The 17,330-nt window shown below is 37.9% G+C and overlaps 1 protein-coding gene across 1 annotated transcript in view; it reads right to left on the bottom strand.

Annotated features, from left to right (window-relative positions):
• The window catches only part of CRACR2A (calcium release activated channel regulator 2A), a 51,301-nt gene that overhangs the window by 20,607 nt on the left and 13,364 nt on the right, over positions 1 to 17,330 (bottom strand). The window contains exons 3-7 of the mRNA XM_030955260.1: positions 16,525 to 16,636; positions 14,051 to 14,219; positions 12,402 to 12,548; positions 6,844 to 6,934; positions 4,214 to 4,309 (exon numbers count right to left, since the gene is read on the bottom strand). Coding sequence (XP_030811120.1) covers positions 4,214 to 4,309; positions 6,844 to 6,934; positions 12,402 to 12,548; positions 14,051 to 14,219; positions 16,525 to 16,636 — 615 coding nt within the window. The remainder of the gene's footprint in view (positions 1 to 4,213; positions 4,310 to 6,843; positions 6,935 to 12,401; positions 12,549 to 14,050; positions 14,220 to 16,524; positions 16,637 to 17,330) is intronic.

The raw sequence follows: 17,330 nt of genomic DNA, 5'->3' as shown, positions 1-17,330 counted from the left end.
TTTATATTAGGGAAAGCATTGCTGACCTTAAAATAGAAAAGTTTTATTTTGTTTTGGGTTTCTTTTTCTTCTTTCTGTATTCATTTTAAGGACTGTAAAACATACTTGGAGCATTACAATACCATTTCCATCTTCCGGATCTGAGACATAACAATGTTTGAACTCTCATTTTGCCCATCCCAACAAGCAGAGCTCACCCAACCAAAACCTGTCCTCACCCAGCTCTCCCAGTCAGTTCCTACCCTAGAACACTGCTGTTGTTGTAGTCTTGGTTTTGAACGTGCTCCAGGTTAAAAATAAGCACAGAAAATACTTTCTAGCCTGGACTGTGAGAAGTCAGGAACACATGTAGAGTGGGAGCACTTAGCAGCAGCAGCAACAGCAGCAGCAGTTTAATGCACTTGCTGAACTGTAGCCTCAGCAGGCTCACATTTCCCATGGAACACTGGCTGGGCATTAGATTACTGCTGAACAAGGTTGGCTTACATGAATAGATTACATCAGTTCCTGAATATTGCTTCTGCTCATCAACAGAATGAAGTTAACCATTATAAGCAAAAGATCAGCTGCTTCAGGTACTTGAGATTCATCCAGATGAGTGGCTTTGGGAGAAGCAAAATTGACCATACAAAGATGAACTTTCAAAAAATCTAAGGAGCAAAAAGCTGCAGACAAAAACCTCACTTAGAGAACAGTATGGCCATCTGAAAACTTATACAGAGACTGTTCTGAAAATGTAACTGCAATGGTAGCCAACACCAGCTCCCAGAGTCATCTATACTGATGTTAGAAATACTTGCTATAAATCCTGGTGCTCAGTCTTATCAGAAGAACGACAATATAATGTGTAAAACCCAGAACACAACAATAGGAGAAAGGATTGTTTCACAGCAGTATAAAGCTGCCTTCTTCCACTTTACCCTTTGAGGGTACAATCCTTTGAGAAATGCCAAACATTACTTTTAAAGCCCTCATCTGAACAGCTCACAATACAGAGAAATAACTCACTAGGGGAATGCTCAGCAGGTGGTAGAAGGGCATAGATCCTATAGCTTCTAGCTGCTTATTGGAGCTGCAAATTGGCTTCTATGTTCATCTGGTAGATGGAAACTGCTGGGGAAAAGATTCACAGCCCACAGACATGTTTAAGAAAATCTAAGTAGCAGAGAGAATGAACCCATTCCACAGGTCAAGCACAGACACGGTAGTTGATGGTGCACATTCTCTTTTTTTCTGACAAAGATGAGAGGAAAGTCAAGTTTAAGTTGAATAAAGATCTGGGATTATCAAATGCAAATGAGCTGTTGCTGAAGACATTTATTGGTGTCCCCAAAAGACACACACATTGAGCACCCTCCATGCAATCCCTTGTTCTTAGTTCAGCATCCTTTCTGTAGTATTTCGTCCTTTCTGTAGTATTTATATTCTTTTTTTCTCCGTATTTATTTCAGTAGCATGTGAAAGATGCAAAATTTATACCGTGCCATAAGGCAATTATAAGCACTTGAGTGCTACTGATCCATGTTTTCATGTATCTCATTCCCAATTCCAAGATCCTGCTCTTCAGTGGTTGCCATCAGCACAGAACCCAGCATTTTATGTGAGAAGTCCAGTAACTCCCCTGCATTTCACCTGGTCCACACCTGCTTTCTTCTCTCACACAAGAGTCTGTGCCCTAGAGGTTATGCTGGATATCCTCTGTCCCCATTGCCTCCTCCTGAGATGTTCCAACTGACATCCCTTGAGGAACATGCCAGCCAGACAACCCTCATAAGGGAAAATCCCTCTGGCTATGTCAGAGGAAACAACACAGAGGTCATCTGGTTCGAAAGCTCCCTTTCATATTTTTGTTAATGATTCCCAACACAAAAACAACTACACTGTATTTCAAATTTAAAAAAAAAAAGAGACTTATTAATGAAGTTTGGAAAAAAGCATTTGTGTTGCTCCCTTGTGGGCCAAGAGGTTCTCTTATACAACCAAGTATAGAAGTCGTAACTAAATTAAGCTACCTTCACTGTCTGCAAGAAGAGATTTAATTATCAAAGTATATTTCCATGCCAGAGGAGGAGGCAAAAGTGAAAGACATCTCTGGATAAGGCAAACATTAGACACCACACATGGGTATCTCAGTGAATGAAAAGCAATACCAGAAAATGAGTGGGGACATGGTACTATAAAAACAGATCTGGGTAAAGATGAGAGTCACTTTCCGAGAGGATGATTAGAAATCAGAAAAATATATGTAGAAAACAGTGCCTCTAACTACACTGAGTAAAGCACTCAAATAAATAGGCTAGGTTGGTATACCAGAAAAAAACCCCATGAAATACTGCATATCAGATTAACAATGGGCCAATCAGCTGGTTGAATGACAGAAGTTTCAGTTGTCATCAATCATCTGAATGAAATCATGTCATCTCAGCATTAGAAATTAGTGAATTCCATTCGTCCAACACAGCTTCCTTTCCATAAAACCAAAATGGGATTGTTTCATCTTTATGGTGTATGAAGAGCCTGTCTTTCAAAAGCACCCTTGCTGTGATTCATGCAAATTCATAATGGAGAGGGGAAATAATAAATACTAGAAATTACAAATAAAAAAAAAGAAACATGGCAATATTATTCATAATAAGCAATGCAGTAAATAGAAATGGAAACATAAAATCAGATAAAAAGCCAATACTAATAAAAATAGCACAGACATTGTTTTATGTTCTCCAAGATAGGCAGTATTAGACAATGGTAGTGTAGACAACAATAATAAGATAAGACTTCCTGGTATTGTTCCCTATATTGATTGATTATACCAGGCTTAAAATTGAGTGCAAGCCTTTGAATAGCTTCTGTGGATTTTATACCAAATTTAGAAAACACATACTCGAAAAAAATTTTTTAGAGAATTACTGGTTGACAATCAAGTTTAAACAGAGCTTTAAAGCAAAAACAAACAAAGGAAAATATTAAACATATTCATTAGAAAATTAGAAAAAGTAATTTCTTATACTTTCTCAGTTAGTTTCAGATTAAAAATGCCTAATCTGTATGCCCCCATAGATATCTTCAAAGTATAGATTATCCCATTATAGTGCTGCAATGTGGTAAAGAGCCTGCATAAAACCACATATATTCTGATTCACAGTGGTACTGGACAAAGGTAATTAACATCAGGCAGTTGATTTCAACTGTGGAATAGACTTTTAGTTCAGTCCTGCATTCTTATCAGCTAAACTTCACAGAATAACAGAGTACCGGGTTGGAAGGGTAACTCAAGGTTCATCTGTTCCAACTTTTTTAGCAAAAATACAGTTTAGCCAAGATGACCCAGCATCCTGCCCAGCTAAATCTTTAGTGTCCAATGTTGGGGAATCCACCACTTCCCCAGAAAGTTTATTGCAATGGCTGATGGCTCTCATTGTGAAAAACTTTCTTCTTTTTGTCCACAAATTCATATTCTACAGAGGAACGGTGTTTACAGCACTCCATTTCAGCCCTTAAAATTCCAGTGCTACCTCCTTTCTCTATTGCTAGTCTTTACTGCAATGACCTTGGAGCCACTTTACAGCAAGTTCTCTGCTCCCCCAAGCAGGCCATGCATTTTAGAAGCAAAACACCTCAGGTTTTATTATGGGAACTTGACAAGCTGTTACCAATGCAAGGGAAACATGCACTGCTATAAAACTGTTATCACAGAGATATATCAGGAGCAAGTTGTTCAGGAGGGAGCATTTTGAGTTCATAGTGCTGAATCAGTCCAAAACAAGTAAATGAGTGGCTGGTACAGGGTCTGAGCAGAGGTGTGCACCAGAGGAGCCAAATCATTGTTCTCTGCTCTTAAACTGTGTGTTAAGCCAGTTCCTAGAAGACTGAGGGCAGTGGAATTATGCTACATTTTCATAAAAATTAACTTAGTACCTGGGGAGAATATGCAAAGCATTATTTTATTCTCCATTTTACCACATAAAAGGAAAACTACTTTAGAAATAGAGGTTAACATTTTTCCTAAGCACATGTCACAAAAGGAAAACTACTTTAGAAATAGAGGTTAACATTTTTCCTAAGCACACAACACAGAAACAACAGAGGGTCACAATTCGGCACAACCACATCACACCAACTTGCAGTTTTGGAACCCAAAATAGTACCTAAAGAAATCATATGAGAGCAAATAAGAGCCATCTATTTCTTAACTCCAAAGGATATCAGTTAGTACCCTTTTCTGTTTTTGAACCAGCTGTTCCAGTTCTTGTTCTTTTGACAGCAGCTTGCGCTCCAGCTCTTGACTTTGGGACTGAAACCTCTCTGTGTCCTGCAAAATTCCAAGAGGAGATGGATTAACAGAATAGCACAATTGCATCACAGGAGGAGAAATAATGAGTCAGGGATTAAGCTTTCCACAGTGAATATCACAAGATGCAGGTAGCACTCAGTTTAGAGATGGCATCACTCATGAATCTCTAAACTGCTGTAGTCCAGCAGCTTCCATGGCTGTGGTTCGTACAGAATGTGCTGATTGCACATGAGTAGGTATTGAGTCTAGAAAGTGGAGGCAAACATCTCAGGCAGGAGGCTGAGGAGCTGAGCCAGTCTAGATCAGTGCAGCCAGAACGTATCCTCTTATTTCCAGCCACAGCAACTCAGGCTGATGTGAAAGAAACAGAAACTCCACGCTTCAAATCCATGACTAACAACAATTTTTCACAGATGTTCGTTCCACTGGTATAAACAAGCAGCTGGGGCTTCAAGCTCTGTCTTTCACTTAGCAATTATATTAACCTGTCCACTATCTAAGTATCCTGCAGTCACAGGGAACTCCCAGTCACATTTCGGATTACTCCTGACACTCCTCAGCTGAGAAAAATTGTCAGCCCTCTCCTGAGTAAAATCAGGTTCCAGCAGTTTGTATCAGCTGAGAATCTGTCCCGTTTCTCCAAAAACAGGCTCCTACTCTCTAAGGTCCCCAGGAAAATGCCTCTAAACAAAAATAAAAATTCCCTCATGGCAGCAGTCGTTCTCACAAGTGTTTTCCCTTAAGCAGTACGTGTAATGGGGTAAAGAAATGCATGATAACTGGTTCTTTCTGGAGAAGAATATATATGCAAGTGAAAAAACAGACTAACTGCCCCTTTTGTGTAACATTCAGTCAGCAGGGTATTAAGTATTGTAAATAGCTACAATTTGTACTTATTTGCATCTTACCAATTTCTTTAAATGTATTCTTCAATAGCTGCTCTTCATTCAAGCCACAATAATTTCCCCTTTATATGGCATCAATGCATCTCCCCAGGCTGAAAAGTCTTTGTAAGACTTTGCATCAGAGAAAGAATTTAACAGTCAGATCTCCCCAGATCTCAAATTAGTCATGCAAAGAAACAATACTTCATGAGTGTCTGGCAGCCCTTAGTGTGACTGCTGACTAAACTGTAAATAGCTTGAGTGGGAAGCTCTCATGAAAAAGCCTGAAAGAAATGGCTTAACCTCAAATATATAACTAATTAGGAGATCCAACAATCATTGCTTACGGAAAAGTCTTTGTTGTTTGGGGCTTTTCAGTACCACTTCAGTTGTGGACTATTAAGAGCACATAAACTATTTGTTCCACAAAAGTGCTGTCAGGCAAAGTTGCAAGCACTTTTTATCCTTCAGCTGGCATACAAACTTTATTTAAAGGTTTCATCTCATCCACCACTAAAAACTGCTCTCAGCTTGGAATGGAAAAAAAACTTGAAAATTTGAGTCAGGTTCACTACCCAGTAAGGCAAGTGAAAGGAATGATTCCTTAGACAGCTGATAAGGCACTTTTTTTTTCTTTTTCTCTTTCTTTTTCTTTTATTTTATTTTGGTTGCCAGGGAACAAAAAATACTTGATATATTTGCATCACAAAAGGAAGCTTGAGATATATTTGATTATATTGTCTAGATATATTTACACATACTTGATTGAGAATGGAGGCAATAATCACTATTTTGGCCACTATTTCTATCACGTATTGCTGAAACCATGTATTTGTTTCATTTAAATGACTGATGCCAAGAAAAACAAAAAGGGATGAGCCAATAGCTCATGACTGACTGTCCCAGGGCATCCAGAGCAGCCGTGGAACCTCCAATATTTTAATACTCAAAAAGTAATTGGCCATGTTCCTGAGCATCCTGATACAGCTAGGAAGTAAGGGGTCACCTTCCCACCTAGAAGATTCCAAGGTGACTCTTTCCTGGAGCATGCTGGGAGTCCTTGTTAGTTTCCTAATTTTGCAAGAAAAAGCAGGAAAGAAAAATCCAAAGAAAAGACTACAGATACAGTAGAAGAGATTTAAAGACAACTTCCCAAGAAAAGGGAATTTATCTTCAGGTGTTTTGGAAGCACCATGGCAGTGACCAAAGATTCTGCCCTGTGTTTATTTTGTAAATAACCTGTTGTTGTTCCACAAATTACCATCACTTGATTAATCTCTTATTGTTATCTTCTCCCAAAAATCAGAGACAGCAGAATTCAACAGAATTGGTGCTGCTCTGAACAACCTCACAGAGTGTTTTTCCTGATTGTGACCAGAAGCTGGACCTAAAGTAGCACCAACAATACAATATTTGTAGTTCAAGTGACTTTCAAAAGAATGCCAGCTGTGCTGTATGCCAGCCACTGAGCACAGGGCATCACAGCTCCTTCATCCAACAAGTCACTTAGTTTGAAGCTGCAGCACAAAAGTAGCTGCGAGGTAAAAAATGTTTTTTCTTCCTCTGTTGTGAAATACATTTTGTGGGCTTTAATTTCACACCCAGAATGAGTTTAAAACCACTGAAAGGGGGAGCAGAATCCATAGCCACTATAACAGAGACACTCACTTTCAAGAGAAACTGTTCTTTCTCCTTTTTGATTTGCTGTTCCATTTCCTCATAGAGATGTTGAATTTCTTCATCATAAGCAGCAATTTTCCTAATAAGAGATAAAAATACACTGAGTGGGTCTTTGCAGCATTACTTCAAGTCATGGCCCACATTACCAGCTAAGCTCCACATCTCTGCCTTTACACAAGACTCCAAAGAATGCTCTGGTGCCAAGGAAATAGAAATTTTTGTGCAGCAATGCTCACAGATTTTTTTTTTTCTCATGGAAGTGAAGCTTCAGTAGCTCAAAAGCTAATATAAAGCTGATGTTTCCATATAAAGCAGCTGTTCATTGTGCAATTTTAATGACTACTAGATCTTGGGTAAAAGGAAGAGAGTTTCCTAATGACAATACCAAGATATCAGAACCTAAATTTGACAGTTAAAACTATTTTCATGGCAACTTCCCTTTTTTTACTCCTAGACAGCACCGTTGCCCATTCAAGGGTACTGAATGACGTATTTCTATCTAAGACACATTAGCTAGAACGGAATTCTCGAAAGACCTTCTTGAAAGCAGCCTTACTGCCTCTCTAACTGCTCTGCTGAAACAAATTTGAAAAGGCCAGATGAGGAACAGAAACAAATACACTGTGCACAAGTGTATGCAACTGTAGGAAGAAAAAAGAAGAACCTACAAAGTTCACTTTTTTCCCAGTGGAATATTGCAATTAACATCACTGCAGTTTGATCCATGAAGGATTACAATGTTTAGCTTGGACAGAAAAAATTTAACTGTTGACAGGGAACAAGATACCTGCTTTGTTCTGCTACTATTCTATTCTGTGCTCATTAATCCGGACTGAAAAGCAAAAATATCTTTGTATCAAACTCAGGGGACATCCTAGAATAACTTTTTATAGTGATTATTAGGAACTTTATCTGACAGTACTGTATATTGCCTCATATTCTTCCTGCCATAGCTGTTCCTTGAGCAATCTGCATAATGCATCTGTCACAAATAAAGTACAGAATCTTCAAGGGCATTGACATCACCAAGAGCAAGACAAGGAACATGCAGTAGAAAAAAACCCAGTATTTATTTTGTATCTACTTTTTTTAACCCAATGTGGTACATATTCTATGTTTTCCCTTATTGAAGGCCTGGTTCTCTTCTAATTTAAAACAAAGTAAATTTTAAAGAAAATTAAAAAACTTTACCTAATCTAAGAAGAATGAGTAAAAACCAGAAACAAGTCTGTCTTTCCCCCTTTCAACAGCAGAACACCTGACACTGCCAGCTTGCTTTTTCAGTCACAGGTAAAAAAATGAGAGACATTTTCCCAGGATTTACAGAAGCAATACACAACTGTCAAGCTACAAGAATTGGAGGAAAACAATGGCTGCCACTTAGACTTTCATAAACTCTGACTAGGTGAGAAAACCAGGCCCCAAAAGGGCCTTTGCCATGTGACTGCAACATTTCAAATAGAGTGCCAGAAAATCCAGAAGCCCTTTAGCTGCTTTAGTCCCCTTATACTGTAAAAATGTGTCATGTTCTGATCTCAAATTATTTTCTTGAAACTAAGAAAATGCTAATTTCTTAAACTAGCACTCATCAATGGAAGCAAATTACACAAATTCCTAGAGAAATAACAACTACTTAGAAAGGCATGGTAGAGATGCTAGGACCATACACCTACTGTATTCATGCAGTAAAATGTCTCTTTGACCAGCACTAGACTGACTACTGAAAAGCCCTGTAACTTTGCAGAGGCAGAACACACTGAACAACAGTCAGTGTTTCCATGGGAATCATAAAGATTTCCTGGGCTCCTGTATGACAGGGAGAATAACTTTAGTCCTGTGCTTTAGCTTGCTGATTTAGGTATTTTTTTTCCCTCCACTGTGTTTGGAAGCAAAGGATATGGTAGCACCATGAAGACCACATCCTGAAAGCACTACTGAGTGTAGGAATCTTTTCAGTTGCTCTGGCACATAAGCACACACCATTTCTGCAGGCTGAATACCCTGCAAGCATTCCATTCATGGATTTCCATTCTTAGCTCTGATCAAATTAAACAGAAGGGGAAAATAATACCCCTTCATAATCAAAAGTCTAACAATTATAAGTAAAATAACTAACAAGCAGTAGAAAAAAAAATTAGCTGGCAAATATTTCCCACATATATTCAGAAGAAAAAAACTGAATTGATAAGGATATATCATTTTTATGTGAAAAATACAACATGTTTTTCTATTCCCTTAGATGACCCCTTCAAGTTTTACTTAACACATACTTTTATAATTTCAGCCATATTTGATAATTTAGTCTCTCCTTTCAGTAACACTGTGGAATAAACAGATACAGATGAAAGCAGATGAAATGTAACGTGAGTTCACTAAGTTCAGACGATAGGTTCAGGATCAACGCACTTACAAGGGTTTGATTTCTGCCCATTCATGTAGCTGCAATGTGAATTGTTTTGATTTCATAACTGCTGTCTGTGCAGTTTGTCATAATGGTTCTTTCTCCTTAAAAAAATACAGTGATTTGTGCACAGTGTGAACTAATCTCCTGAGATGCTGATTCTCCTCATCTTCCACAAAGATGGATTCTGACACTATCCCATGCTAAGTGAGAAGTCAGTTCATCTTTCCCTTCATCTTTACCCTTTCGTTTATCTTGCCTGTTTAGAACTCTTGTTTGAAACAGAGTCTACATTTTTATTAGGTTTGTCCTTCAAATACAAAAGCACAGCAGCAGACAGAGCTAATGGCAGTTGAAGATTTTATCTGCTATTAGGAGAAAAAGGTCTTTCTCATCTCTTTTAGGCTTACTTCCTATCAGTCTTATTAAAAGCCTCTTGGTTCTACTGCCAGGGATTTGAAGAATAACAAGGTCTGTCATATTCCACTCCAGCCTTTGCCTCCTCATTCAAGAGATACGACCTTTTAAAAATAGCTCTCTCAGAATAGCTGCTCTATTCCTTTAACCACTGAGTTGCCATTCCCTGCACTTTTCCTCATCCAACTACATTCTTCCTTTGTTGCAGAGACCAGAACTTCCCACAGTGTGCTCAGGATATGGGTGCCCTAAGAGTCCATGCAGTGGCAAAAACATGCTTTTCCACATGCCAAGTACCCTCCCTGGTAGTGCCCAGCAGTTTACTGGGCCCTTTTGGCTGATTTTGGGAAGCTCTCTGCAATGCCCCCATGGGCTTTCTCTGAAATTGTAATTGCCCATCACCCAAGAATGATTTTATTTTCTCTTCCTAACGTTCATCTCTGCTTTTTTTGGTACTCAACACATCACCCTATTATTTTAAAAAACACTACTGCTATGTTTAAGAAGCCATCTAATTTCAAACTAGCCCTTAAAATGAAACATAAATACCAAAAATCAAGGAGAACTAACCTCCCCTGGCAAACAAATATTGTACCCACAAAATCACATTTGGTTTAGATTTAAAACCCGTTTGGTTTTGGGTTTTTTTTCTCTCTCTCTCTAGTTACATCAGTATTAACCTGCACAGTCTCCCAGGTGTGCTGTATTTGCATGTTTGTGTATTGAGAATATATGCTCATCCTCACTGCTGCCCGGACCTACAAATAGGAATAGCAGCAACCCACTGGATCTATTGAACATGAGCAGGATGAAACACCAGGGTGTCTCAAACCACGGGACTCAGGTTCAAGATGAAAATATGCACATGTGAAAGGTGCAGAAGAAAGCACATAAAAAATGTAGAGAAGAACATCACAGGTGAAGAGCATAGATTTTTATGGCATAAAGATCCCAGCACACGCACATGAAACTTCTGAGGACATCCAGGATAGAAGAAAAAGGAACAATTGAAGACAAAAGCACAGCCTACACCCAGGAAATGAGACAAAAGGCAGAGAGTAGACTGCCTTATTGCCTAATGACTCACAGAGGTGAGTCAGGAAGGAAAGACTCCAGAAGAAAAGATGAAAGATCAAATTCATATTCAATTTCCAAAGAGTATTATTGTCACCAATCAAGAACAACCCAGTAGACATTATAGGTCCTCAACACCCAGCATCCCTTCTCTTCTGTGACCCCACAGTAAATCCTGGCCAGTCTCTCAGATACATGCATCTTAGTACTAGTAAGTATGTGGGTATTAAAAAAAATTAATCTTCTCCCCTATATGATGCTGTCTTGAGCTTTGTTGTGATTCATACATAGGTTAAAAGAAACAGGTTATTCATCCCCACTGTTACAACCTTACTACTCTGATTCCTTCCAGCAATTGACTACAAACAAAACAACAATCAACGTGCTGAAATCAGCAGTGTTATCAGGAGCAACAAAAAGAAGAAATTAGCTAAAACATGTGTCTACTACAAAGGCATAAAAATTCAACACACTTTCAAGGTAGACATTTCACATCAGCCAGAAAAGATAATGCTAATGTACTCTCTGTACACCTCTGCACTGATCAGAGCTATTAAAGAGACACATTTATTCATTCAGCTCCCAAAAAAACACTCACAAAACCCCAAAAAACCCTCACACAACAAACCTTTCACCATACATGGTAGTTTACAATCTCTAGTCTAAAACAGACAGGAAAACTCTCTGTATGCTGTTTCCAGCTGCCTGAAGGCTAAAACCACACACAGAGACTTAGCTGAAAATGCTACTACAAATATAAACCAATTGTCTTTAATGATCACACATTTTTAGGTTTTTTCCTTCCTCATAAGCCTTGTCTCATTCTCAGCATAGTCAGGAGAATGCTGAACAAATGAAGTAAAATTTCAACAATATATTTGCCTTTATTGCTCAGTCTATAAGAATCTGAAATTCAGAAGTAACACTTCAAAATAAAAATACAGTGGAACTTCAACTACGCCCATAATTCTGCATTTTGTTAAGATTTAGCATTATAACTTTTCTCCCTCTAGATAACTACATACAAAAGAATGATCTATTAATTTTAGTTCTTATACATATTTCTGCATGTGCATTTTATGTATTTGTTTATATTTGCATTTTATACATTTTATATATAAAACATACATACATTATTTATTGTATTTCATAGCTTTGTTTTATATATATTTGTTAGCTTACATTTTCACTAGTATCAGTGCTTTGTGCTGCTCTAACATCTTAAACCTCTTATGTCTCTAGCCAGTTAATCCAGGTTTATAGCTTTTCTGCACGCAATGCTTGCAAAGCACACAGACAATTTACCAGATTTACTGTTAAATACGACTTTCCTCTGGAATCAAACTGATTAACTAGATTGGAATCACTCAATATTGTCTTAAAACTTCAATGCAATAACAGGTATCTGCAAAAGAATTTCAGTCAGTAAAATCTTAACCAGAAGAGAAAAGCTAATTTAATTCAGTTCTGCCATATGAATGGTCCTACCCATAGTCTTAATGCTTGATAAAATTTCACATTATAGGAAATTTTACATTATGTGAAGTCTTGTCCTTTGTTCTCTGCTGAAATACCTTGTTTATTTCAGAAGTTCAAATAGCAGGTGAAATATCTGTAAAACTACACAAGCAGTCTAACAAAGAGAAGTACTAACTTTTTTAGAGCACATTCCAATTCATTCTTCTCATTATCTGCTTCTTGGAGCTGGGAAAAAATTCTGACCAGGAACTCTTCAAAATTGGAAAGTAAATGAGGTTCTTCTTTTTTTAGCTGCAACCAAAGTTGCTTCACATCAGTCTCACTGAAAGAAAACATCATAAAGGATTCATTAAGAGAGAACATTTCCCAGGCTGCAGTAAATGTCCTTAGCACCCTTAGTAGATGGAGGCTTCAGGGCAACACTAGTCAGAACACAAAACTTATTAAAAACAACCTAAACTGTGCCAGATTTGAGAAGGATGACGGGGTGGGAAATTATGGAGATTGAATTTATTAAAAAAAATACATTGCAACATCTGGCCATTGCTGATTGCAGAATAGCACAGGAACTGCTTGTTTAGTGGGTGCTTTGCCAGACACTCCACCTAAACAGGAATGGGTAAGAAAGAAGACAGACGAGATACAGTATGCCCTGCCATCACTTCTATTGGAATTAAAGAAGTTCCCACAGATCTAGAGGGGAGGGGGAAGCGGAAAAGCTAACAAAATCCCTCCCTCATAAGAAATGAATGAGATTCAGACTCCTAAGTAACATAGCTATGTTAACAAATTGCATTTCTACCGCATTCTTTCATTTTCGATACATTTTTCTTCCATGGCGATTCTGCTACAAAAAGCAGAACAAAACATCTTGAAATTCTGATTTAAAGATTTACCAAGATAATGTTGTGTTTCCAAATCCGTTCAGCAGACACTGACAGCTCTATTGTGAATGATAATGGGTTTCTAATACTTTGCCAATATTCTCCTGAACCATTTTGTTTCTACCTGACTCACTTTCTTCCATGAGCACTGCAATCCTGAACGTAGCCAGCAAAGAGTGCTGTATTTAAAGGACAAAATGAGAGTAAGGATAGAAAAAATGGGTGATAAATATCTCTTCATAATGAAAGACTTTCAGGATGGCTGACAATGAACTGTTTCCTGGAACAAGCAGTCAAGAAGACAAGGACAGATGAGTGCTTTTGTTCCATAGTAAGAATCACAGATGTATTTCTTAAATATTTGTACCACTTGTCTAGATTCTCTCCCATTTTTGCCCAAGGTTTTTTTTTTTTTCTGTTCTACAATATTCATTGTGATTGACCAATGAATGTGAGGCCATCACACAAAAAGCTCTTTGAGCAGGTTTTATGCTCCATGTTTCAGAGGGATCCATCCTAGCCTTGGAAGAAGTAGAATTACCAGAGAATATGCAATTAGGCAGGAAGAGGAGAAAAAGCAGAAAAAGTGGAGAAAAATTCCCTACTTATGGTGCACTTTAAATGCAGCCCTTGCCAAAAATAGCAGTCAACATTCATTGATTGAAAATCAGTGACATCTGTGGATTACATGCTTGTAATTATCTATGTTCAGATCACATGGCAGAAAAACACGTTTCATGTGCCTGGAGTACAATGGTTCTACTCTTAGAAATTTGGTCAAACAGCATTTTATCATGACAGCAAGAAAATTAGTTTTTTTATGAATCTCTGTGTTTTTGAGCAGCTTTTGTTCTTGCCATTCATCTTAGATTCCATTAAAATCAAACACGGAGGTGAATCATAAAAGGTCATACAACTGATGATTGCTGTGAGAACTCACTCATCCAAAACCTTTGCAGCTCCAAGCCGATCCATCAGATTTGAGAACTGGAATTCCTCATCCTCATCACCAGTCATGGTCTCTTCGTATCTAACTGGGCAGGCTGTTTCACCTTCTGATGGTTGCACCATGTCATTTTTCAAAGCAATCTGCTCCAAAAGAAATTGGCCTAAGAATTAGAAATTACATACATTAGCATTTTCAGAAATTACTATAAGAAGTGATTTCATACTAAACATACTAAAACTCAAATTTTATGGTAAATAAACAAAAGGATGGGGCATGCTAAGAGGATCCCTGAGTTCTATGGCTGGCTTTGGGCCCAGTTTAATGTCTAACCTTCAGTAAATCATCCACCTCAAAATTCACAAACAATAAAAAACTTCATATCTCCATGCAAAAACATAAAAGGACACAAATTGCAGTAACAACTCTTCATAAATGTTGTGGGTTTCTTTCTTGATAGGTTTAAATAGATTAGGAATCTAAAATATCAGTACTGATAAAACGTATATTAAATAAAATTTAACATTCTTTTTAGTGCATGACCAAAGACAATTGGTCAAGACACATTCAATTCCTATATAAATTGCATACAGAAAGCTACATCTTATTAACAGTAGTTGTATGGTGAGGATGCAGAAGTGACATTGTCACATGAATAATCAATACATTTGTGCTCATTTGCGCTCATTTACCATAGACCAGATACATTCAATCAAATTCCAAATGTGCCAGCTATTTATTTATTTGTACATCCAGAAGTCAACTTTTTTTTTTTTTTTTTTGGGGGCACGACTATTGTGATTTTATGCAGAGGTTTTTTTGGTTATACTCTAAGTTCCAGTACAGAATTTCTATAGATCCAAGGAAACAGAAACACTGGTGTGGTTTGATGTTTTTATTAACTCCATCTTGCATATTTTCTCATAGCACCTAAGAGAGCACGACAGCAACAGAACATATGTTGCAAAGAGGGGTTACAGTAAATTTCAGATTTGCCACCATTTAGAAATAGAAACAGGACCCTCCTAGTTGAGAGAGTAATTGGTGCAGCATGACCTTTATCCAGACACTACTCTGCCTGCTCAAGCAGCTTTTATCTACTACAGCTTCTGCTTCTACCAGGAATGCCAACATCATCACCTAGTCAAATGTACGACTAGCTGGCCTGGAAAATACCTGTCAGTGCTGTGTGGCAAGTTAAGATGTACCATGCTTCACATTGTCTATCCTTATCTTTTACGTGGTGCGGTCCATGTCCTTTGTGTGCCTGTGTGGACGTCTTTGGGGTACATGTTTAATTTACTACCAGCTGAACCTGCAAAAAGGAAAGCAGTGGCCACATCCACCTGGGCCTCTGGACTGGGCTCCAGCACCTGAGCAGGAAGAATCCCCAGGATCTGGAGCTGCTTGAGATGGCAGCCACTTACAACCTCCCTTAGTAAAGAATTTTGGTTATGCAGGGATTGCTTATGGAAGTAATCTTAAATTAACTCATGAAAAGCAAAGCATATATTATTTCATTTTTTAATAATGTCAGTTTTCAGGTTAGAGCATACCCTATGAAGATACTTGATCTACCTCTACAATGGGAGAGGTGGGACATGAGAGAATTAGGGTTTCAAACTACTGATGAAAACAAAAACATAGGTCCTGTTTGTTGGACTTGTAGATGTTAACTAAATTAAGATTTGCTGTTGCAATTCACACCAAGATGAGATTCAGTTTTCTAGATAAAATGCTTACGCTTAGCCAGCAGAGCTAAAATTAGGTACAAAATTGATTCTGCGTAAACGAGCAAGCACTGTTTAACCAACATTGTCATCTTATCTGGAATGTCACATCTGGGGAGAAAACCACCCTGTGACAGGCACAGAGAATATGACAATAAGGGTGCTGTTGAAAAAAGCAGTTACAAAGACTTATCAGATCATATCTTACAGAAGTAATAAGTGCCTCCTCCTGTTTTGTTTTGAAATAAATTAACACCACTTGAAGAATTAATTCATTGTAGAAAGCATTCCCATAGCTTTAAGGACAATGGTGTTAACATACTCCTAGCATTGTCTTACATTAAGATTAGAGATAATTTTAATTATCTTACACGTCCTATTACCTGATATAATACACAAGACTTCCCATCCCCCCTGCCCAAAGGAAACCTTCAATAAATTGTACATAGATTTACTCAACAGCTTAAAACAGGTGTGGTTCAGATGATTTCATCATTTTTTCATATTGTGTCATGGCTTGTCATTTTACACAGGAGAGAAAGACCCAGGAGCCCTTTGTCTACTTGTTCATATAATTTGATCACTTCTTCCTCTGCTACATATATCTGCTATATCTAGGGAACAGTCTGGCTCCCTTAAGTATTAAGTGCCCTGTTAAGACAAAGATCCTCTTGATTCATGTGGAGAGTACACAACACGAATAAAGCTCAAAAGAAGAGACATGTTTCCAAAACTCACTGAATCCTGTGATGAACTCCTTTGGGGTAAGTGAGCCATTGCCATCAGCATCCAATGTAACAAAAACTTTTTCAAGTTCTTCCAGGCTAAGAGGTAACTCAGGATGCAGCCTCTGTAATGACAAAACATGCAACAACTTTATCCATTACTACAGGATAAGAGGAAGACTGGGTTCTACAAAACATCCATAGCATGGCAGGATAGGTCCTTTGCTTCCCTGAGTGAAAATCTAATTACAGAGCAAAACCGGATCAAGTGAGGGACATGTGCTTTAATGACTTATTTGTCTTTATGAATCCATTATGATGACACAAGGAGAACAACTGTCTGGTGCCACAAATTCCAATCTCATGGAGAAGAGGAAGAACTTGAGGTGGAGCCTCAGCCTCCTGTGAAATGGCTTGATTATCAGGCTACTGGACAAACTTGGCAGCAGAATTGCACAACTAGTTCCTTCCACGTCATAAAGTCAAGCAAGAGACTCTCTAGATGACTACATTATAGAAAATATACTGTCCTAGTTCAAGCTGATTCAAAAAGTGTACATAAATAAATAAGCAAATAAAACAAAGCTAAGAAAGCTGCACAGTCTAAGGACAAAACCTGTTGTTCCCACAATGAGTTAAATGGAGTTCATGACTGTCTACTTCTGAAATGAAGCATGCTCACACCAAAAAAGACATAGCTTCATCAAATCAGCTCCACAAATATCACATATTTTTTCCTGATAATCTAAAGACATAAAAGAAAAGAATTCTATAAAACTGATCCTAATGGTTGTACTTTAATTCTTTTAACAGTGTAGA

Source organism: Camarhynchus parvulus, chromosome 1 (genome assembly GCF_901933205.1).
Source record: "Camarhynchus parvulus chromosome 1, STF_HiC, whole genome shotgun sequence".
Taxonomy (NCBI): Eukaryota; Metazoa; Chordata; class Aves; order Passeriformes; family Thraupidae; genus Camarhynchus; species Camarhynchus parvulus.
The sequence above is the reverse complement of the archived record's forward strand: the minus strand, read 5'-3'. Positions and strand labels throughout refer to the sequence as shown.